We start from the raw sequence: 22,119 nt of genomic DNA, 5'->3' as shown, positions 1-22,119 counted from the left end.
CCAACAGTTTCTCCAACGGGATTTATTCGCCCTGTGCTTACAGAACAAGGACAACCGGGTGGTCAACGAGAGACTGGTCTCTCTGGAGAGTTCGTACGCATCCGAGAGCGAGCGCATGCGCGGCGAGCTGGGCCGGCTGCGAGGGGTGGAGGAGGACGCCAAGAACAAAACCAACCAGGTGTCGTCTCTGCTGGAAGAGCTGGAGAAGCTGAGGAAGGAGCTGAGCGTCACGCAGCAGGAGAAGAAGACCATCGAGGACTGGGCGCAAAAGTACAGGGACGAAATGGAAAAGGTACGGCACCTTTACCAGATTGTTTGTTTTTGTGTGTTTTCAGTTTCACAACTGAGTGTTTATTTTTAACTTTTACGTCTCACGTCTGCCTCCTGAGACTGTATTTGATAAAAATGCTATAAATAGAAACAATAGCTAGTATGTGATTTAGTTTCAAAGTATTATTTTCATCTGACGCTTTATATGGGTAACAGAGGAGGAGGATTTTTTTATCTTAATTCGGTGTCGGAAGAAATTTCTCTTTAACATCGAGACAGAATAAATGTCCAAAACCTGCAGATTCTCCCAAAGAAGTTGAGCTTCATTTTAAAGGTGCACCGATTGCACTTTTTAGGCTGATCAGAGACTTTAAAAAAGATTACCTGGCAATTCTGATTTTTAAAATGTATTTATTTATTGTATTTGACACCGTCAGATGTTTTAATGATTTATTCAAGGCTCCGAAAAATATATATATATATATTTTTTTTAATACTAGAGAAGTCTGAAAAGTCACTAACTTGTCAACAGCGGGTCCAAAGTTGCAGGACACCGGACCTCGAGGAATGCAGGTTGAGACCACTGCCCTGAAACATTCATCAGATTTGTATTTTTATGGTTTGATTGGTGCATCGTCCGCTGCATCCACAGAGACAGACTTCCTTCCTCCCAACGTTTCACGAATCGTTTGTTTCTGTTCAGATGGTTTCCGAGCTGAAGGATCAGAACGGCCTGCTGAAGAAAGAGAAAGACGACCTGAACAGGATGATTCAGGAACAGAGTCAGCAGATGACAGGTGTGTTTCACCGCCTACTGATAACTAAAGGAAAAATAAAGAAAGCTTAATCTGTCATTCATTAGTACAATTATTTTGTTTAAAAATTGAGAAGAAGTGAATATGAAAATACCTGTGCAAAATAAAATGAAAAATATGTCAGATACAGCAAATGTATACTGGATCAACATTTATGGTGAGAATTTGGATATAAGAATGTAGTTTAATTTTTTTTTTTATGACACCAACACAAAAACGACATCTAACGTACCAGTTAAAGTTCAAATTTATTCATGAAAATTAATTGGAGCATCTTTGCTTGTTTGCTGCTCTTGTCTTACTAACATATAATCTGGTGCTGACATGTTGGTTTGAGGAGGGGCCCCAAAGTAAAATCTGCTTAGGGCCCCAAAAAGGCTTGGCCCGGCTGTGCTCTGTGGTTCGGCTAAGCCAACCGCTGCCATGGTTTTTTGGAGTCGTCAAGTTATTTAAGATTATTGGACTAAACTGGATTAAACTTCATTAACATATTAACAATATATGTGGCTCAAATATTCCCTTTAAGACGGCGACCATATATCTAGGTGACTGTGGACCATTGGGATGCATATAATCAAAAAATACTTTGTTTTGTAAGTGGCCAGTTTAGAACAAAAAAACAATAACCAAAAAAGTGGTTAAAAACCAAACCACAGCATTTCATTTAGTTCTTTTTGTAAAAAAATTAAAAAAAATAACGAGTCATGAATGTTTTCCATTGTTTGTGTTTTTCCCAAGTAAAGAGAAAAATAAAAAGTTGTCCTCTGTTTCGTCCCGACAGAGAAAATGACTCGTGCGATCGCGCAGGAGACCCAGCAGCTGGAGTCGGATCTGAACGAGGAGCGCTCCCGCTATCAGAACCTGCTGACCGAACACCTGCGCCTGGAGGAGAAGTACGACGACCTGAAGGAAGAGCTGGCTCACTCCACGGTGAGGAGCGCACGCACTCCAGCTGAGGCCGGGCCACACCACGGTTCAACAGCATGCATTAGAACTGAAACGATTAATCGGATTAACCGTGATTAATCGATTATTGAAACGATTGACTAATTTAGTAATCGATTAATTGTAAACTAGACTCCAGTTTGCTGAAGGAACAACATATTCAGAGCCGTAATTAAGTCAGAATTGTACAAATATATGTATGCGTTTTACATTTAAGATGAAAGCGTCACAGTTTTAGTTTCATCTGGTTTACATTCTGTGAAAAAAATCATATGAAGCAGTTAAATTATTAATCAATAAATGCAAAATATAAGCAACAGATCAGCCCTGCTCTGTATGAATACGTCAAGCTGAGCTTTTCACATGTTGATGTTGGAAATATATTTCAGCTGCAGATGAATAATTTGCTACAAATAATTGAGCATTCACTAAATAAATGCTACATTATTCCATTTTAGCCAATAAAATATTTTTCTTCCTTAATAAAGGAATTGAATTATTTGCATTTTCCACGCAGTTATAATATTTGCACTAAATAAGCTTTGATTTATCTGATTAATCATTTAATCGTCACAGTAATTGATTACTAAAATAATCATTAGTTGCAGCCTTACGTCTCATCATGTTCTTTATTTTACATTTCATTTAAATTTGCTATAATGGGAAAACCTCGTATGTAGGAGCAAAAGTGTAAACTATGTAAAATCTGTTAAACTGGAAATGTATTGAGAATTTTTGTTGTTGGAAACGTCAAAAATATTCCCCACTTTTTTAAATTGAGTTTATGAAAAGTACCAAAAGTCTCGTGTTATTTGGATTTTTTGCTTTTGTGTATTGGTTTCTTATTTTCCTTCTTCCATGTTTGTTTCCTCTGTTGGTTTCATCTGATTTTATTTATTCTTTATGAAAGTTACAGTCAGATTAATTCCCTCGCTCGTAGAGAAAATATTTTCTAAAATGCTTCATTTGATGGAGGGACATTTTTAGAGTTCATGGTCTTTAGTTTGTTCCTCAGTAATAAAAAACGCTGCTACAGCCAAGAAAGCACAAAAGAAACCTGAAGAATAAGTGTTTTGTAAAGTATCAGACATAAAAGGATTGTTGTTTTGTTTTTTTAAGTTAAAGAATCATCCGTTCTCGTGTGTTCAGAACGTCTCCAAACCGGGCCACAGGAGAACAGACTCCACCCACAGCAGCAACGAGTCGGAGTACACGTACAACTCGGAGTACGCCGAATTAGAAGACGGTTCCCGCGTCGGCGAAGTAAGGCGCCTGACGGCAACTCGTGTTAAGAAAGACAAAGCAGACGTCTGCTCATGCTCCAAAACGTGTGGCGTACGTGGTTTTACTGTTTGTAATTGTTGTTGCGTATGTTTGTCACTCAGGACGTGACGCGGGGAATGGACACCTCGCTGACCCTGAAGCTGCAGAAACGCGTTACGGAGCTGGAGCAGGAGAAGCAGTCGCTGCGCAACGAGCTGGAGAACAGAGAGGAGCAGTTCCAGCGGGCTAGAGCCAGGGTAGGAAGACCCTGATGATACCTGCATTTTGTTTTTTAGAGAAAAATCATTTCAAAAAGTGAAACTCATGTAGAAGTCCGTTACAGACAGAGTGATATGTTTTAAGTGTTTGTGATCATTTTGATTGTTTTTGATAACAAACTCTGTGAAAATGTTCAACGTTTGAACTTTGGTGAGCAAAGTTTTTATACGATTAGTGGTAACAATAGACTTTATTTGGGAAATCTTTTATTTTAGATGTAAAAACAATACAGTAATAACAATGTAGGTTGTTTAGTTTAAATGTTACATTATGACTGACGCAATCAGAAAAAGACAATTGTTACCAAACGACCTGCACTTGTAAAGCACTTTAACAAGTCAGAGGACTCCAAAGCACTTCACGTTACAACTTCACATTTATAGAGGTGGACAGACCAGACCAGTAAAAAAATATATGGAGAAAAGGAAAAAAAGAATTTTGTTTTCTCCATATAAAACATTGGGTTTTATGTTTGTGTCTTCATTGAAGAAGGTGACTCTGTTTGGCTTTTCTATTCAAGGTTGGCTGTTCACATAAAGATGTATCCAAACTTTTCAATGGAATGTTAAGTGGAAGGAAAAAGTGTGGTTGAGAAAGTTGTACTTTTTGCATAAAATTACTTAAAACAAAAACCTTCTGATTTATCCTACCTCATGTGTCTGTGTATTTATGTATATATGGTCATATAATCATGTGTCTGAGTCCATTATATCTATTTATCAGTTTTTTTTATGTGTGTTTCAGGATGATGCACAGTTCAGGAAGGCTCGCGGAGCAGAGCTGGAGTACGAGTCCCTGAAGGTAAGCGGAGGATCAGGACCGTTCCTCACACACACACGCACAGCAGCTCTCTGCGATGTGACTCTGACTAACCGCGGCGCTCCGATCCCGCTCGCCTCTCAGCGTCAGGAGCTGGAGTCGGAGAACAAGAAGCTGAGGCACGACTTGGCTGAGATGAGGCAGAGTCTGCTGGGTGGCGCGGCCGCAGGCGCCGGCGCGCCGGGCTCACCCGCCTACAAGGTGCTCCTGGACCAGCTCAACGCTTCCTGTGAGGAGCTGGAGGTCCGCAAGGAGGAGGTGTTGATCCTACGGTCCCAGCTGGTCAGCCAGAAGGAGGCCTTGCACCACAAGGTGAGGATGGGGAAATTTTTTGCGGAAATGAAGCCAATTAGCCCCCTACTGTGAACATCTGAAAGGAAAACGGTGCCGTTGTAAAGCTGAACGTAGGTGGATGATGGATGCCGTCTCTGTTTTTCATTCACCTCATCATGTTTTCTGTTTGTAGTGAGACGCACCAAAACATGTTTCTTCTTCTGTGATCTGGTGTCATTTCCATGTTTCCGTGTCAAACGGACAGAACACATCTGAGCAGCTGCCGTTTGTCTTTTACAACGTGGGTTCCCAAACCTAGCGCCCCCTGGTGGCCAACACTTTGAAAAAACAGTTTTAAAAGACAAACGGTTTTCTGAATGTCTGCTGCTGTACGACCTGTAGCTGCGTTTCCATTACAAATGTGAGCAAAACTTAATATTCTGCTAAGGCAAAAAAAAAAAAAAACATAATTAATTAAAAAAGAAATGCGATGGACATCACACATGAGTAATAAGTCGTTAAAATTGCTGTTGATGGATGTAAACACTTGGTGCTCGTCATTAAAAGAGGAGTTGGTGTTTATGAACAACACACCCCTTATACCAGTGTTTCTCAGCCCTGGTCCTCACCGCCCCCCTGTCCTGCATGTTTTAGGTATTTCTCTTCTGCCACACACCTGAATTGTATCTCTGGGTGATTAACAGGTTTCTCCAGTACTTGATGGTCATGCAATCATTTGAATCGTCTGTTCTGGAATAGAGGCACATCTAAAACATGCAGAGCAGGGGGGCAGTGAGGACCAGGGTTGAGAAACACTGGCTTATATTTTGGAGCAGCTACCTTTAAATGCTGCGTTTTAGAGAGTCTGTAGTTAGTGATTTTACAGAACCGCTACAGATTCCACACTTTAGAATGACAAACTCAGTTTTTGATGAACTGTGCGATGCTGTGACAAATGATCACTTTGCTACTGCTGGATACAAACTGGCGTGATGCGAAAACAAGTGTTTCCATTAGCCAATTACCAACTTTTGAAAGAAAAAAAAAAAAACGAAACAAAAACCTCGTCAAGTTTTAGTTGAAAAATGTATTTATTTTTTTATTCTAGTATTTCCAGTTTGAGCAATTTTACGGTCAGTGGAAACGCAGCTTGTGTTGCTGAGATCCTCTCTGTCCCAGCTGTGTGTCTAATTCTCTGTCTCCACCTTCTCTCCTCCATTCATGCTTTTCCACAGGATGAGAAGGTACAGTTGATGCATTCAGTCATTCATGACTTACTTTTGTGACTTTATTTTTTTCCTGGCTCTACCTGATCTGTTCGTTGTGCTACGAGCCTTTAGCTTAGCCTAAACTAGAACTGCTGCAGCTGTAAACACTGGAGGCATCTGTCTGGGTCAGGTGGATTTATTTCTAAAGTCCAGCCCAAATTTTTGCTTTCGAAGACTTGAGATTTAAAAATCTGTACTTTTTGTTTTTTTTTACACATAGCTCAGAGTGATGTTAATTCATCCAAGGCAGCCATCTTGTTTTTTTGTTTTTCTCACCGCTGCATCGTGGGTGTATCTGATCATTTCACGGCAGTCTCTTTTTGCAATCAAGACGTCTGAGTGTTTTGACGTGTTGTGAACACTTTAATGTTCTGTCTCGTTTTGACGACGACTCCTCCGATTCTCCTCTCTTCCAGGAAACCATGACGGAGCCTTCGGTGTTTGCTCAGGATGTGAACAAACTGAAAGACGCCGACGAGTTGAAGCAAGCCTACGTGGGACTCAAAGACACCAACAGGTAACGCAGCTAAGCTAAGCTTCCCTTAAATCTCGCCTCTTTGTTTTTAAAGGGGCAGTAATATGTAAAATCAACTTGTTACATCGTGTTATTATGTTATTTCCTCATTAAAAACACACCTGGAGTGTTGCCTTATTTCTTTCATGCATGTTTAAGGAATCCTAGAATCTCCCAAGGTAGCCGTTCAGCTGTGCAAAACACCTGGGTGGACCAAGCCCCGCCTTCGAGACACAGTTCCCAAACTGTCCCATTATAGAGCAGCCCTTCCCCACTCAGCTCCTTCAGACTAGCCAGCAGCAATTAGCAGCAAACACCTGGTGGAACTGCACATCTGCTGAGATCATTATAGGAGCTACTTCTCAGTGCAACACTGGTAAAACATTGATAAAGGGTTAATAGAGGATCCATGTTCTGACGACTTCCTGAAAGTTTCATAACAAGCAGAAGCTTTTAAAGAGACAGAGGCCCAATTTCAAGGCGTTACATTTCTTTTAAGTCATATTTGATGTATTTTTATAACAATTGAAGTTAACACAGTTAGTTGATTGTGCTATAAAACTATACTATGTGCCTGGGAAGTGCATGATACTGCCCCTTTAACACGTGCCTCTGTTATAAATTATTGAAAGTTGTGTGTGAGAAACCAGTGTGCGGCTGTATGTCCTGCCCAGATCCCCCAGATCAGGGCGTCCAGCGCTGGAAGTCAGTGACCTCCTGAGTAGGCTGAGGTAACTGAGCAGAGGCGGCTCACGCATCGTGGATCTGAGCATGCATGGCCGCTCTGTCGGTGGGGAAAGTGACAAAGTTCCCAACGACCGAAGCCGAAAGCGGCTGGTTTCAGACGGCTGCGTTTTAGAGAGTCACATGGCATTTTCTGGCCCTCCAGCATGTGATCTAACATCTTGAATGAATGAGAGCAGGAGGCTCTGACTCAGATTATAAGAGGAGCTTTCTTGAAGATCTCCATCATTTAATGCAGAATGGACCGAAGCATGCAGATGGTTGGGACAAAGTGGAGACGACCTTTAGTTCTGACTAACACACTGACTGTGGTGCTGATATAAGAATGAGTTCTTCAACATAGAGCATGAAATTAATTATTTCTTCTCATTTTCTCTCTTTCTTATTGATTCTGCTCCGTAAAATGTTAAGGAAGTTTTCAAAACAGCACATTTTAGTCTCATTTTAGTTTAAGCTGAAAAACATACAACCCGTCATTAGTTTTAAAAGAGAGTAAATATAATTATGCAGGGTACAATTTTAAAAGTTGTAGTTCTACATATGCTAAATAATAATTAATTGATATGAAAAAAATCCATTGCTTTCTGTGTGAGCACCATTTCATTCTTAAACTGGAGCAGTTTTGTTGTCCATAGCTGCTTTGTTTTAGCAGCAGCCGGACGGATGAATAGAAGCATAAAGGATGATGATGCATCAGTGGCCAGAAAAAAGAATGAGGCAAAATGATCACATAAGAAAAATAAAACTGCACTTATTACAAGTGTTTAACATTTAAAAAGAGTCGTCATGTCTACTGTTTTGCAAAACAGGGAAGTGATATTTTTAGATTAGTTTTTTTTGTTAATGTAGATTGAATTCTGTCCTACTTATTTATTTTTTCCCTAATTAAGGAGGATAAAATATTACCATAAAATTAATCATATTTCTTGCCCTTAACTAGAAATAAACCTGTGCCTTCAAAAAATCGTATCAAGTATCGAGTACATATCTTGGTATCTGCATCAGTTAAAAATGTTAGTATCATAATGACCCAATATTAGGATATCAACTGAAGTTTAAATGTGGTGGAAAGGTAAAAACAAACAAACTGCCTCATTTGCAGTAGAGAAAAGAGATTGTGAAAACCTCTGTTGCACAAGCTCTTTGAACGCCTCAGTACGACTGGAAAATAAAGACATTTTATTAACTACTATTGGAATAAGAAACATCCAATAAGACCTAAAAACAAGATTTGTTTACAATGACTTAAAAATGCTTTTCTCATTTTTCTCAGTCTAGACCAAAATTTCTGCATCCACACTGATTTTCTAAATGTGTTTGAATTTTTTACTTTGTTGCGCATTTTCCAAGAGATGTTGAGAAGAAGACATCAATTGACGTGTTTATGATCCATAGATTTGATTAGAAATGAATGTGGTTCTGTGCTTTAGCTAAAATGAAGAAACTCAGTCTTTTATCTGAAATGTTTCCAGGATCAGTAGAGCAGAAATGCAGCGTAAAACCTCCAAAGCTTCCTCTACGTTTCACTGTGCATCTCTTTACCGTTCTGCTTCTCTCATTTATCCACTTCCTTTGTGGCTCATGGTTTTTTCTGATCGCTCTCTGCAGCCATGAAAATGTCCAACAATGCAGAGCAAACATGGATTTAAAGCTTTATCACGATATTTTGATGAGTTATTGTGATGATGATGAAAATGATAAGAACTAGTTATTACTTTTTGAGGTAATAGTGTGACTGTGTGTCGCAGCGTTCATAGACCCACAAACACAGATGTGTTTGTGGGTCTATGACATTCCCATTTGTAATACTCTTCTTTAAACACCAGTCACAGGAACAAGTGTGATTCATATCTCTAAAACTGCACACAGTAACTGCATTTATTCAAATTTATTGGTGCGCTCACTGAGCCAATAGTGGAGAAAATAGTAAAGCTAATAATCCCAAAAATACAGTTTTTAAATTACCTTGAGAACAATAAATTATAATTCTCTGTCATGAGAAGAAATATATCACGATAAATTATAAATAATACGATAAATGCCATTCCTCACTGCAGAATGCATAAGATCAGATAAAAATAGCAGACTATTGATCGAAAACATTCCGGACTAATTCTGAGCAAAGAATAAATTAATTTAAAGTTTAAATGCTTCATTTTTCTGTAGTCCACTCATACCAAATGTTACGATATTAATTCGGTGTATAAGTATTTTGGACCGACAGCTCAGGCTGGATGTCGATGTGTAATCATCCATCGTATGATGTCCTCCATGTTGTTTTGCTGTCCCTCACTGGGTCCTTCATGTCTCTGTGTGGGTCAGATCTGCAGCTCCAGACCTCCACAGGCTGAATGAGGATGGGGAACTGTGGCTGGTCAGTCAGGGCTTAAAGGAGACCACCAGGTGGCGCTGAGGCTCCAACACATGGCCGCTTCAGGGCGTCATGTGTTTGGCTTTAGGCCCAGAAGGAGATGTCTTCTTCTGGGTCTCTTCACCGTTTCCTCTCTGTGTTTCCTTTCATATTAAACTTAAATGCTTCACTCATCATTGTTTCTTGAACTTCAGATGATATTTCCAATCAAAGATGTGGTGCCATGATTATTTATTGAAGACTTTGGTTGGATTTCTTTGTCTTTCTTTGCTGCTGGTTTCCAAGATTGTTCCATTACTAATCCTAACCTGTAGATCTTTAACAGGAAGTTTGAGCTTTTACACTGCAGGTACATCTTCAAAAAAAATTCAATCCTGGAAAATGTCAATATTGGGTTAATTTCAGAAATAAAACTCATGTAGATTCATTACGCAGAGTGAAATTTTTCAAGCCTTTTTTTTCCTAATTGTGATAAAAACTCAAAAGGAAAGTGACATTCAATAAATTGTAAGACATAAAGTCTCAAAATATTTCACTCTGTGTAATGAATTTGTTTATTGTGAGTTTCTGAAAGAAGTGACAAGAAATGTAGAATTTTGTCGCTGTATTGTAATGTTTGGAGACGTACCTGTATAACAACTTCTGGCTCAGATGCTGGACTGCGTGAAGATAATATTCGAAAGAAAGTCTTTGGTTTCTAAGCTTCTCTTTTCATCTTTTTGCTGCATATATGCTGCTTTGCTGAAGTGTTTCGGTAAACCATAAGTCAGTTCAGGTTGAGATGTGCTGCTGTTTGATCCGTCCTGCTCATGCATGTTCTTTTGCACAGCAGACCCTGCAGCCCTGCTAAAAAATGTTCTCTTATCCTCCAGATCAGCTGTAAAATAAACTTCTACAAATTATCTTAGGAGTGTTTTCTTCAGATTACCTCTGTTGGTCTCTATAGTTCTTGAGTAGAAGTCTGAATCTCTGCACAGCATGCTGCTGCCGGCCTGCATCAGCGCGCCCTGCTGAAACGCCCCTCGTTCGTTTTGTTGTTTTTTTTCTAACATTGTTTTGTTTCTCCCCAGGTTACTGGAGCAGCAGCTGCAGGCCCAGCGTAGGACGTACGACAGCGAGGTGGAGTCGCTGCGCGGCGAGCTGCAGAACGTGAAGGAGGAGAACAACCGACAGCAGCAGCTGCTGGCCCAGAACCTGCAGCTGCCTCCCGAGGCCCGGATCGAAGCCAGCCTGCAGCACGAGATCACCCGGCTCACCAACGAGAACCTGGTACGCTCCGACATACTGTCACACACAGAGGAGCAGCAAACACACATCCAGCTGAAAAGATACTTGGAGAAAAACATGCAGAGTGAAGGGCCAGTCTGCTGAAAATTAGAGTCCAGCTATCAGACGAGGCGTCGCCTTAAAACTTTATCAAATCGGTGGTTCAGGGAGGGAAGGAATCTCATCTAGGGCTGAAACGATTAATTGGATTGATTGTGATTAATCAATTATTGAAATAATAGCCAAATAATTTAGTGATCGATTAATTAACTAGGGTATACATTCATCCATTTACTGAGATAACACTCAGAACAATAATTAATCCAAAAATGTACCAACAACCGATACTTTGTACTTAATATTACAAAAAATCGAACCTTTGTTAAATACGTTCTACCCAGAACTCAAGTGGCATAACTTTAGCTTCACCTGGTTCAAATTCTGTACAGAAAAAAAACGAACAAAAACCCTCCTATTAGGCACCTTTTGCTGTCCAATTATTAATCAGTTAATCCAAAACATAATCAATAGATCAGCCCTGCATGGTATCGATAAGTCAAGCAGAAAGGGCTGAGCTTTTCACATGATGAATGGTGTTGATATTTATTCAGGGTGTCCCGATACATTTTCACTTCTGATACAATGCTGATATCGCAGCTTTGATTATTGACTGATACTGATATCTGCATGAAACATACCTACTTTTATTACTTATTGTATTGTGTTAAAAGTTAGAAAATGCTTGATCTAGTGAAATTACCAAAAACGGAGAACAATAGTCAACAACAATGGCTGTGAGAACAATTGAGCCATGTATTATTAACCAATGGGTTTGCTTACATGCGCTGCTGGATAGAAAAGCTGGGGCGATACTTGTTCTTTTGGCCGATATCGAACTGATTTCCAATATCGATATCGGGACACCCCCAGTACGTTTTCCGTTTCCGAATTTAAAAAGATTAAAAGAGAAATCTATAAAATCTATAGAACTGCATAACTAAAATGATGGTTAGTTGCAGTCTTTGTCTCATTTAGCAAATAATCTTGGAAGTGAGGATCTTGCTCTTATTTTCTTCCAGTTACAACAACACTTTGACTTGCATTAACTGTGTGTCCCTGCAATGCATCATGACTGTTTTCATTTTGAGCCACACATGAATGAAAGCGAAACGACGACTGTGTGGATGTTGTCACCTGACAGGAACTCATGGCCGACGACCCCACAGCGTCCAGAGAGGCTCGAGTCATCATATTACGGCGGATGGTTGTATGTAGAGGCTTTGTGTGTGTGTGTGTGTGTGCTCGCATGCGTGCGTGCGTGAGCATTAACTGAGATAGGTGTGTTCTGAGCGATCACTCTGCCTTAGCGTACTTCTTCTCCTCTAACCACTAGAAAGTCCCACAGTCTTTTCTTCCTCTGAAGCAATAATCAGCACCGCTGCTCTAATTCCAACTTGAAATGGCCTGCTGCACCTTCTGTTTGTATTTCATGTCTTTCTTTCATACCCACCACTAGAGGGCAGCATTTGTAGGCCTGACTATGCTCTGCTCTCATTCCCTGCGTCTGTTCCAGGATCTGATGGAGCAGCTGGAGAAGCAGGACAGAACCATCCGGAAGCTGAAGAAGCAGCTGAAGGTTTACTCCAAGAGGATCGGAGAGATGGGGGGTACGGCACGTTCACTGCACTTTCTGAAAACCGGGATAGTTTTCTGGAATTTTGTTACACACAACCTTTTTTTTTTTTTCAGTCAGCAACTGGTGCGTAACTCCTACTGCAAAAAAAAAAAAAGACAAACTATAACTGAAAATAATAAAAACTAATGTAGAAAACTGAGGATTTTCCCCAAAAATACAACCCTAACAAATAAAACTAAATAAAATTTAAAAAGAAAATGGAGTAAAAAACTAAGGTGTTGTAGATATGAAGCTAAGTGTGTCCTGAACCTGTTTCCCAGCGGGTCAAGCCGAGGGACAGACGTCTCCGGGACAGATGGTGGAGGAGCCCATTCACCCGGTCAACATCCCCCGCAGGGAGAAAGACTTCCAGGGAATGCTGGAGTACAAGAAGGAGGATGAGATGAAGCTGGTTAAGAATCTCATTCTGGGTAAGAACGGCCATTTTATATAAAGAAGTTCAGGTTTTCTAACGACCTTTAAGGAAAAAAGTAATTCACAAGCTCTTTTATGTAGCCATTTCTCAAAAAAACAAAAAAATAAAATAAAACTGAGATGACGGATAATATTGGGATCTTTATGAAGTGAGAAATCTGAAATTGTCCTTTCGGCCTTCCAGAGCTGAAGCCTCGCGGCGTAGCAGTGAATCTGATCCCAGGTCTGCCAGCCTACATCCTGTTCATGTGTCTGAGACATGCAGACTACGTCAACGACGATCAGAAAGTTCGGACTCTGCTCACGTCGACCATCAACAGCATCAAGAAAATCCTCAAGGTGCATTTACGTAATGGAAGTTCTGCAGAGAAGAATCAGGCTGAGTGACGGAGGCTGGTGAGAAAAGATCTATTGATGCTGATGGCTTTCTTCTTCTTCTTCTTCTTCTGCTGCTCTTAGAAACGAGGTGATGATTTTGAGACCGTCTCGTTCTGGCTGGCCAACACCTGCCGCTTCCTGCACTGTCTGAAACAATACAGTGGAGATGAGGTGACACCAACACACCTAAACACCAACAAAAAAGAAAATACAGTTTGCTAAATATTAGCCTCTTTATCCTTGTCGTCTTCACACACGAGGGAGAAGTGAAAATGAATTGAATGTCTGATAATCATCAGAGCTGCATAAGAGGCTAGCACTAATGCTAGCAGAGCTACAGTTCAAAGTTATTCATACACCTGGCAGATTTAGACTTAACGGGGCATTCATTTCATGTGTCTAAAATTAAGGTCTTAAAATGTCTTGAATTCATTTAAAAACAACAGGTTGGCCTTAAATTTGTGAATTACAAGTCTTAAATTTGTTGGGGCATACTTATTTAATCTCACATATTCCATGTAGTTTCCTTTTTTCTGGCTGGACTTTTTCTGCTATGTAAAACATCTTCATTGTGGCATGCGGCTATTGATAACTAGCTGCTAATACAACCTTGCTAGCTAGCTGGGTAGCCTTTTTTTAATGTCTGCCATGGGTTAGTGCAAGATCACTGCCAGCTGTCTGGATGATGTTCATCCTAGCTCTTGGTAGATTTCTGTTACAATTAATTTCTTTTATACATGTCTGTTGTGATACAGGTCTTAAATTTCATTCATACTGATTTTAAAAAGGTCTTTTAAAAGTCTTAAATTTGAATTGGTGAAACCTGCAGAAACACTGTTTTTGAGATCATTTTCATTCGTTTGGAAATTGAAAAATGACCATTTTAAGAAAAATAATCAACTTACATTTTATTTTAAAAAATGGCATATCAAAAATTATGTAATTTTTGATATGCGTAATTAATGAAATTTTTTTTATTGTGGTCAAACTCTTATAATAAATGCTTTTTCCCCCCACTGAATATAAAACAATTTGTGCTCCATTTTGTCTGGGTAGATTTGTTCTCCTTCCACACAGATAAGAATGTTTATGGGATCGTTTCTGTGACTCATTATTTTTTTGTTTTAGATGAAAAAACATCAAGCAGAGATACGGAGTAAAGAAAATAAGTACAGCGAGATGCAAATAGCCGTCATGCTACTGTTACCCCATCGCTCAAGTTAGCTGGAAATTCACTCGGCTTTAGCGCCGTGTTTGCATACTACTACCAAAGTTGCAAATGTTTATCAAAAGTGACTTTTCATGTGTGCAGATCTGCTGTAATTTTGCCCTCACTGACCTGATATTGAAAAGTTTGTTCTATTTTAAGGCAGATATTTCAGTGTTTTTGTTTTGGTTTTGCCCCAGGCCTTCATGAAGCACAATACATCCAGGCAGAATGAGCACTGCCTGTCCAACTTCGACCTGGCAGAGTACAGACAGGTGATCAGTGACCTGGCCATCCAGATCTACCAGCAGCTGGTTAAATGCATGGAGAACATCCTGCAGCCAATGATAGGTGAGTGGAGGCACAACGCCTCAAAACACCAAATTGGAAGATTATTTAACTTATAACAAGACATTTTTCCAACATTATAAGTGAAATAATATGCAAGTGGGACATGGGACGTCCCGGTGGGACATGCCTGGAACACCTCACCAGAGAGGCGTCCAGGAGGCATCCTGACCAGATGCCGAGTCACCTCAACTGGCTCCTCTCGCCATGAAGGAGCAGCAGCTCTACTCTGAGTCCCTCCTGGATATCTGACCTTCTCACCCTATCTCTAAGGGAGAGCCCAGACACCCTACAGGGAAAACTGTAGGGTGCCGCTTGTATCCGTGACCTCGTTCTTTCGGACATGACCCAAAGCTCATGACCATAGATGAGGGTAGGAACGTAGATCAACCGGTAAATCAAGAGCTTCGCTTTTTGGTTCAGCTCTCCCTTCGCTACGACAGATCGGTACAGCGCCCGCTTCACGGAATACGCTGCACCAATCCGCCTGTGGATCTCCTGCTCCATTTTTCCCTCATTGGTGAGCAAGATCCTGAGATACTTGAACTCCTCCACCTGGGGCAGGACACACCCCCCAACCCAGAGAAGACACTCTACTTTTCTGGCTCATTTATTTATGCATTTATTTCTATAGCTATGAATTTTGATTTTATTTATTGAGATGATAAAAGAAAGAACCTTGAACACATTAATCAACAGGTTTTGCATGTCATTCAACACATTCTCTCTTGGTTTTCTCATCCAGGATGTCAGACACACACATAGACATGCACACACAAATAATAAAGATGCACAATAAAGTATAGGTGGTAATGTTAGCTAGTTGGTTAGATAACTAGTATTAACTAACTATGAAGAAGGCTAATATGTTGATTCGTGACAATAACGCTGTCACAGTACTCATGATTGACACACAAACACATTTGTGAGATAAAACATAAAGATAATACTTATATTTAGGAGTTCTTGCTATGTAAAATAATATTATTCAGGGGTGACACTTATGTCTCAGTGTGTTTGGTTCACAAAAAAATGTTTTCCTGAGAGTCACAGTTGGTAAGAAACAAAGATTCCCATTAAATTCCATAGGAAATGAATGCGGGTCATTTTGGACCCACTCACGGAAGAATGGGGTAGTGATATGAAACATGATATTTCTTAAAATGTATAAAAGGTAAATTCAAAATTTGAATTGCATGATATGAGTAACATGTTTCTTGAGGAATACCTGGAATATGAAGTGACAAAAACTTTTCATTACAAAGATATTGCAAAAAAAAATGACCTCACCGGGTCAAAAAGGACCCAGTTATGCATCAGAGGGTTAAGAGAGATAAAGCTATATATGAGCTTATGTTGTCACAATAAAGTGGGTTGTATGATGATTTGGCACTAGTTCAGCTGGCAGATTATTTCACTCACTGGGATCAGTATTAGGAATTGACTTAAAACTATTTTATATTTCTTGTTGAAAAGTTACTTGCAAGTTAGTTTTCTCTTATTTCAAGTGAACTAAGGGATTTGCACTAGAAACTAGATCAGAAATCCTTGATTGAGTGTTTATGCAGAAGTTTACGTGTGTTTGGGTGCTTCAGCACGGCGCCGTTTCACTGTGTTTTCTCCTTGCAGTGTCTGGGATGTTGGAGCACGAGACCATCCAGGGCGTGTCCGGAGTGAAGCCCACGGGTCTCCGCAAGCGGACATCCAGCATCGCCGACGAGGGCACCTACACCCTGGACTCCATCCTGCGGCAGCTCAGCGCCTTCCACTCCACCATGTGCCAGCACGGCACCGACCCCGAGCTCATCAAGCAGGTGGTGAAGCAGCTCTTCTACATCATCGGAGCCGTCACGCTCAACAACCTGCTGCTGCGCAAGGACATGTGCTCCTGGAGCAAAGGCATGCAGATCAGGTAGGAGCTGCAGCCAGCTGCTGAGTTCGAGATGTTTTTGTGTTTTTACTGTGAGAGCCTGCAGTTAACGCCGGATGTGTGCAGGTATAATGTGAGCCAGCTGGAGGAGTGGCTCAGAGACAAAGGGCTGATGAACTGTGGAGCCAAAGAGACCCTGGAGCCTCTCATCCAGGCCGCCCAGCTGCTGCAAGTGAAGAAGAAGAATGAAGAAGACGCCGAGGCCATCTGCTCCATGTGCCACGCCCTCACCACCGCTCAGGTGCGCCCTCAGCAACATCCGAAAGAAAACTCGAGCCATAATCCATCCGGTCCGTTAAACGATTTCTGGGTTGGTTCATCTCTTTCAGATCGTAAAGGTCCTGAACCTCTACACTCCAGTCAACGAGTTCGAGGAGAGAGTTTCAGTCGCCTTCATACGAACCATACAGGTAGACGTTTAATGAAACACCAATGAAATCACTGGTAACGAAAAATGATTTAAAGTACATTCAGGCAAAAGTAGTGGAGCTTTTGTGAAGTTGGTCAGCTATGATGCATGCCTGTCGAGGGTTTGTAACACCTGTACGGCCATACCGCCAACACACATAAAAAACTGCAAGCCTCATTTTAAAGCAGTAAAACTGCTTCAAAGTGTTAAATTTGAGGAATCATAAAATACGGTGATTAAAGAGTTACATTAGTCCATATTTAACTAAACACAAACCACATCTCTGCTGTGGAAGGTGAGATTTTGTCTTGTGTTTATTATTCAAGTTTACTCCATCCATCCATTTTCTTTACGCCCTTGTCCCTTTGGGGTTGGGACGGGTTCTGGTGCCAATCTCCAGTTGTCACCAGCGAGAGGCGGGGTACTAACCGGGCCAGACCCGACTTCGCTTCAGAGATCAGACAAGATCGGTGTTCACTGTGGTCTGGCCGTAAACTGTCTAAGTTTATTTATAAAGAATATTTTCAACAACCTCAGCAGACCAAAGTGCTTCACAACAATCACAGTGTCACTGGTAGGTAAGTGATAAAACAAGAAATAAAATTAAGTTTGATAAAAAAATAATTTTAGAAAACAATAATTGGTAGCAAAATACCAATGAAATAATAAAACAAATAAAAATCAAGACATACTTAATTGTAGTTGCAACAATTTCCCAAAAACTCAAGTCTGTTTCTCAAGGTCAGAGGAAATGGATGCGTTTTCAGTCTGGACTTTTTTTTCCTAAACTTTTTAAGACACAACCTCATCTTGTGTCCATGATGCCTGTGTTCTGTTACCTGGTGGGTCGTCTAGTCACAGTGTTCTTCCTTGTTTGGCTTCGATCCCAAAACCTGCTGTCTGTTCAGTATATTCGCTGTTTCTGACCCTCTCTTCTTCTTCTTCTTCAGACCCGCTTGCGAGACCGCAGCGAGAGCCCCCAGCTGTTAATGGACACCAAAATGATCTACCCGGTCACCTTCCCCTTCAGCCCGTCCTCCCTCGCCCTGGAAACCATCCAGATCCCCACCTCCCTCAACCTGAGCTTCCTCACCAGGGTTTGAGCTGAAAAATCCCCAGCCGCGACCGCCGCTGCCACCTACTGGCCCGAGACAGATTATAAATAATTATAGTAAAAGCACTTCAATAAAATGTGGATGAACACAACCTGAAGAAACATTTTCTGTCCAAACGCTGACATGCACACACATCGGTGTCACTTTCTAGCTTGTGTCGCTCGGAAACACGCGCTACTCGCCCCGTGCTCTCCATTAAACGCCTGTAAAAACGCCTTGACGCTTAGAGACGCCATTGGATCATCAGCAAGAGGGTTAGTGTTACCGATCCTCCCTCAGTGTCTCCCGTCATCGTTAAGCTAGCTGCTGTTCACGTCTGAATCACGAGAGCAAAGCAGGCAGGGATCTCATCACACAGAGCTGATTAGCAAACTATTGTTTTCTGATGCAAAAACAGCCGAGCGATCGGGTTTTATCCCCTCTGAGCACAGTCAAGCCAAGACGAGACAAAACTCATTGTCTGTACTATATTATTTATACACAAAGATATAAATATAGAAATAAATAATATATATCCTGTATTTTATTTATTGAAATTACGTTGCCAGCCTCAATATTTAAAGAATATGAACAGCTTTGCTTTAGCTGCACTGACGTACAATATTTATGTCCTGATAGATCAATTATATCATAGTTAGAAGGTCTGGCACAGATTTTGATTCGCTGTTTCTTTAATTCAGATGTTTAATGTTTATTTCGGGCAGAAGTGAGGAGAGTCTACATGAAGGGTTAAACTCTGCTTAGGGCTTTAACCTGCGATGAGGTCCACTGTTTACAGCTCTGACCAGAACCAAGAAGACAAACCAGGAACATTTACACTACGGAAGCCCCAATGTGCCACAAATTCATAAATCAAAACCTACTTACTTATGTCATCATTAAAGTCGCTGCATTTTATAAATAAGTAAATTCCTGATTATGCATCTCAATTGTGAATATATGAATCATTAAATGTGAAATTCTGTAATTAGTCATATTTGATTGTATTTTAGCGTTAAGTTTGTGAATGTCAGTAATCAGTAAGCGCTGCTCCAGTTTCCTGCACAGCGTTGGCTCCGCCCAATAGCAAACGAGAAATTACCAATATTTATGCTTTTCATATAAAATGCTTATGTTTGCCATATATTTTTGAAGAATTTACTTGCATATACTTCTAATTATAATGAATTTGAACACACTGAACTAATCAAGTGATTTATTTATTGAATTGTGTCACTTTCGGACTTCCATATTCACCATACCACCACTGCAGTAAAAGCACAGATCTGTACGTACGACATTACACTCAGTTTCTGTTTCCCCTCACATTCTTCTGGTCAAGGCCTTGGAAAATGTACCCGTTTATCTTCGTGTGCGTATTTATTTCAGTATTGCCGTTTGTTTAGGGTTGTTTGTATTGTAAAGCCATATTACTGAGGAGAATGAAGAGAGATTTGTTGTTCTTTTAAGTACGTGTTACAGAAATTGCCTGATATCTGTTCTATGTTACATTTTCTCTGCTTTACGCCCACTTTTGCCTTCCTGTTTTTGTGACACAACATGGGCATTTGCTACAAATAACCAACAGATTATTTTTGATCACCGCTGTCATTTTAACTGCTGGCTCAGTGCTTATCCGTTAGTCTTTTTTTTATTATTCACTGTACAGATTGTTTAGCTTCAGATATCTTTATGTACTTGGTACTTTAGCAAAGCATATAAGGCATGAAGTGCTGCTGCTTCGTTTCTGTAACCTGCATGGTTTAGGCTTTCCAGATGTCAACAGCTTGAGGAGCCTGCATGTTAGGAAAACTAAGGAGTGGAGTTGAGTCCACCAGGAAATCTGCCCATGTTGTGACAAAGACTCTTCAGTCTTCCTCTACTCTGTCTTTTCTGCACTTTCAGCCTACTTCCTGTTGTGCCATTAGTACCTAAAGTGAGCCATGTTCTGCCTCTTCTCCTCCTCTTTTGATCATTATTTCACCAAAAACCCGACGCTTAGTAAAACATGGTTTCTGTTCGGATAGTCCAGTTGCAAAGTTTCTGTTGGAACTGGACTTTTGAGGCAAATGAGATGGGAAAAAAAGAAAGCAGAGACACAAAATGAGGCAGAGAAATCTCAGTAAACCAGAGGAGTTGCATCTTGTCGGACATCCTGAGTGGATTAAAGAGAAAGTGCTACGTTTAGAGCTGCACCAAACAAACTGCTTAATAACGTAATCTGCTTACTTTTTTTTTTTTTTTGGTAGGTATATCACTGAAAAACTAGTCATTTAAATGCATCAAACACTATCTTCAATCAGCAGCGTTTATTTTAATTAGCTTTATCTTGAAGAAAAATCAAAGGTCTTTATGCTTTCATTTTTATATATAGCCCTAGAATAAAAAATCTAAATCGGTAAAAATATATCGACCTGAGACATCCTGACCGGAGCATCGGTTGTGACTTTTTTACATTAAGAACATCCATCTGCTCTCACTGGGACCACATCTAATAATTCAGCCTTTTGTTTGTCTTGGTTTGTTTATTGTGCAACATTTCTGGCTTGTGCCAAGAGGTCATATCTGCTGGTTGTGTTTTTGAAGGACAGCAACAAAGGAGTCGATCTACCATTTGAATGTTCATGTTCTAACAAGTGTATCATGATTTTTAGCTGCACATTGTAGAAGAAGCCTTATCTGACTTTACTGGTTATGTGAATGACTTACACACACACATTGTGACATTGTGTTTTCCCAGGACAGGTTTTTTTTTTGTTCTCTCGCTGTTAAATGAGTAGAAGTTGTATAAAATGTGATCATGCTGTTCTGATGACGCCTCTTCTTGTCCTACAGCTGGTGTAACACGGATGGTTTGAACTGCTTATTGATGAGTATGGACTGGAAAAACTGATTTAAAAAAATAAATAAATAAATCCCCGGCTCAATGGGAGCTGCGACGCTCACACAATCGGTTGGTTTATTTCAGAAGAAAACGCCATCATTGCTTTGGTCTCCATTTCCACACCAAGCAGGCAGCTGCTTGTAAAATACGGCCCAGACGTTATAAATATTCATTGTTCTCATCAGCACTAGAGTTAATTGTGCCGTTTAAATAAACAACAACAAAAATACAAATAGTTCGGAGGCCGAGCTGTGGCGGTACTGGTGCAAACATGCTGAAGCCGGTGCCGGGTGTTTCCCTCTTTAAACCAGTGTGTACATTTGACGAACTGGACTGTTTGTAGTTTCTGGTAGCTGTGCTTCGTGAATGTGTTCACCGTTAGCAAACTTGGAATAAAATTTCAACTCTGTAAGTAAAATAAAAGAATTCAGCACTGCTGGATGGTCCTGGAGTTTTATTATAACTTTAAATGCTACGGGTAAGGATGTGTTGTTGTTGTTTTGTTTTTTTTATTGACCCAAATATATGGATCAGGAAATACAATCAGGACACTGAAATATGAAAACAATAACCACTTTAATATCTGAACAGCCAATGAACTGATAGCCTATGAAAGCCAATTTCTAATATTGATCAAATAAAAATGCATTTCATAACTATACCAAAAATAAATGCAAACAAATCTAGACTGAGATAACCTGAAAAATTTAAAACATTGAGCACTGAGCCTGCAAGGCCCTAGTTACGTTTTGAATATAGAGATTTCCAGATTCCTTTTCCATAGAAAATCAGATCATTTTGTTTTTATTTTTTTATATTGTTTTTTTTTTTATTGTTGAGCAGGTAAAATTGCCTAAACAAATCATATTGTTTTTGCAATTCTAAAATTACAAGAAAATATACAAACTTTTGTACAAGGACCGGCCGAGTGT

General features: G+C 40.2%; 1 protein-coding gene across 3 annotated transcripts in view; it reads left to right on the top strand.

Moving 5' to 3' along the window:
- myo5aa (myosin VAa) overlaps nucleotides 1-21,623 on the top strand; it is a 56,509-nt gene extending 34,886 nt beyond the window's left edge. For 2 of the 3 annotated variants that reach the window (XM_081605009.1, XM_081605008.1), the window contains exons 22-40: nucleotides 44-292; nucleotides 974-1,067; nucleotides 1,867-2,015; nucleotides 3,180-3,293; nucleotides 3,416-3,550; nucleotides 4,317-4,373; nucleotides 4,476-4,703; nucleotides 6,349-6,449; nucleotides 10,632-10,830; nucleotides 12,029-12,094; nucleotides 12,401-12,494; nucleotides 12,784-12,933; nucleotides 13,122-13,276; nucleotides 13,397-13,486; nucleotides 14,723-14,873; nucleotides 16,500-16,782; nucleotides 16,867-17,041; nucleotides 17,130-17,210; nucleotides 18,160-21,623. In XM_081605009.1, the coding sequence (XP_081461135.1) occupies nucleotides 44-292; nucleotides 974-1,067; nucleotides 1,867-2,015; nucleotides 3,180-3,293; nucleotides 3,416-3,550; nucleotides 4,317-4,373; nucleotides 4,476-4,703; nucleotides 6,349-6,449; nucleotides 10,632-10,830; nucleotides 12,029-12,094; nucleotides 12,401-12,494; nucleotides 12,784-12,933; nucleotides 13,122-13,276; nucleotides 13,397-13,486; nucleotides 14,723-14,873; nucleotides 16,500-16,782; nucleotides 16,867-17,041; nucleotides 17,130-17,210; nucleotides 18,160-18,312 (2,724 nt within the window). In that variant the 3' untranslated portion in view covers nucleotides 18,313-21,623. The remainder of the gene's footprint in view (nucleotides 1-43; nucleotides 293-973; nucleotides 1,068-1,866; nucleotides 2,016-3,179; nucleotides 3,294-3,415; nucleotides 3,551-4,316; nucleotides 4,374-4,475; nucleotides 4,704-6,348; nucleotides 6,450-10,631; nucleotides 10,831-12,028; nucleotides 12,095-12,400; nucleotides 12,495-12,783; nucleotides 12,934-13,121; nucleotides 13,277-13,396; nucleotides 13,487-14,722; nucleotides 14,874-16,499; nucleotides 16,783-16,866; nucleotides 17,042-17,129; nucleotides 17,211-18,159) is intronic. The other variant, XM_081605010.1, reaches the window with a different exon arrangement.
- The last annotated feature ends 496 nt before the right edge of the window (nucleotides 21,624-22,119 follow it).

The sequence above is a fragment of the Poecilia reticulata genome, chromosome 3 (genome assembly GCF_904066995.2).
Source record: "Poecilia reticulata chromosome 3, P_reticulata-male-v2, whole genome shotgun sequence".
NCBI classification, from domain to species: Eukaryota; Metazoa; Chordata; class Actinopteri; order Cyprinodontiformes; family Poeciliidae; genus Poecilia; species Poecilia reticulata.
Note: the sequence above shows the minus strand (reverse complement) of the source record. Positions and strands in the feature narration are given on the sequence as shown.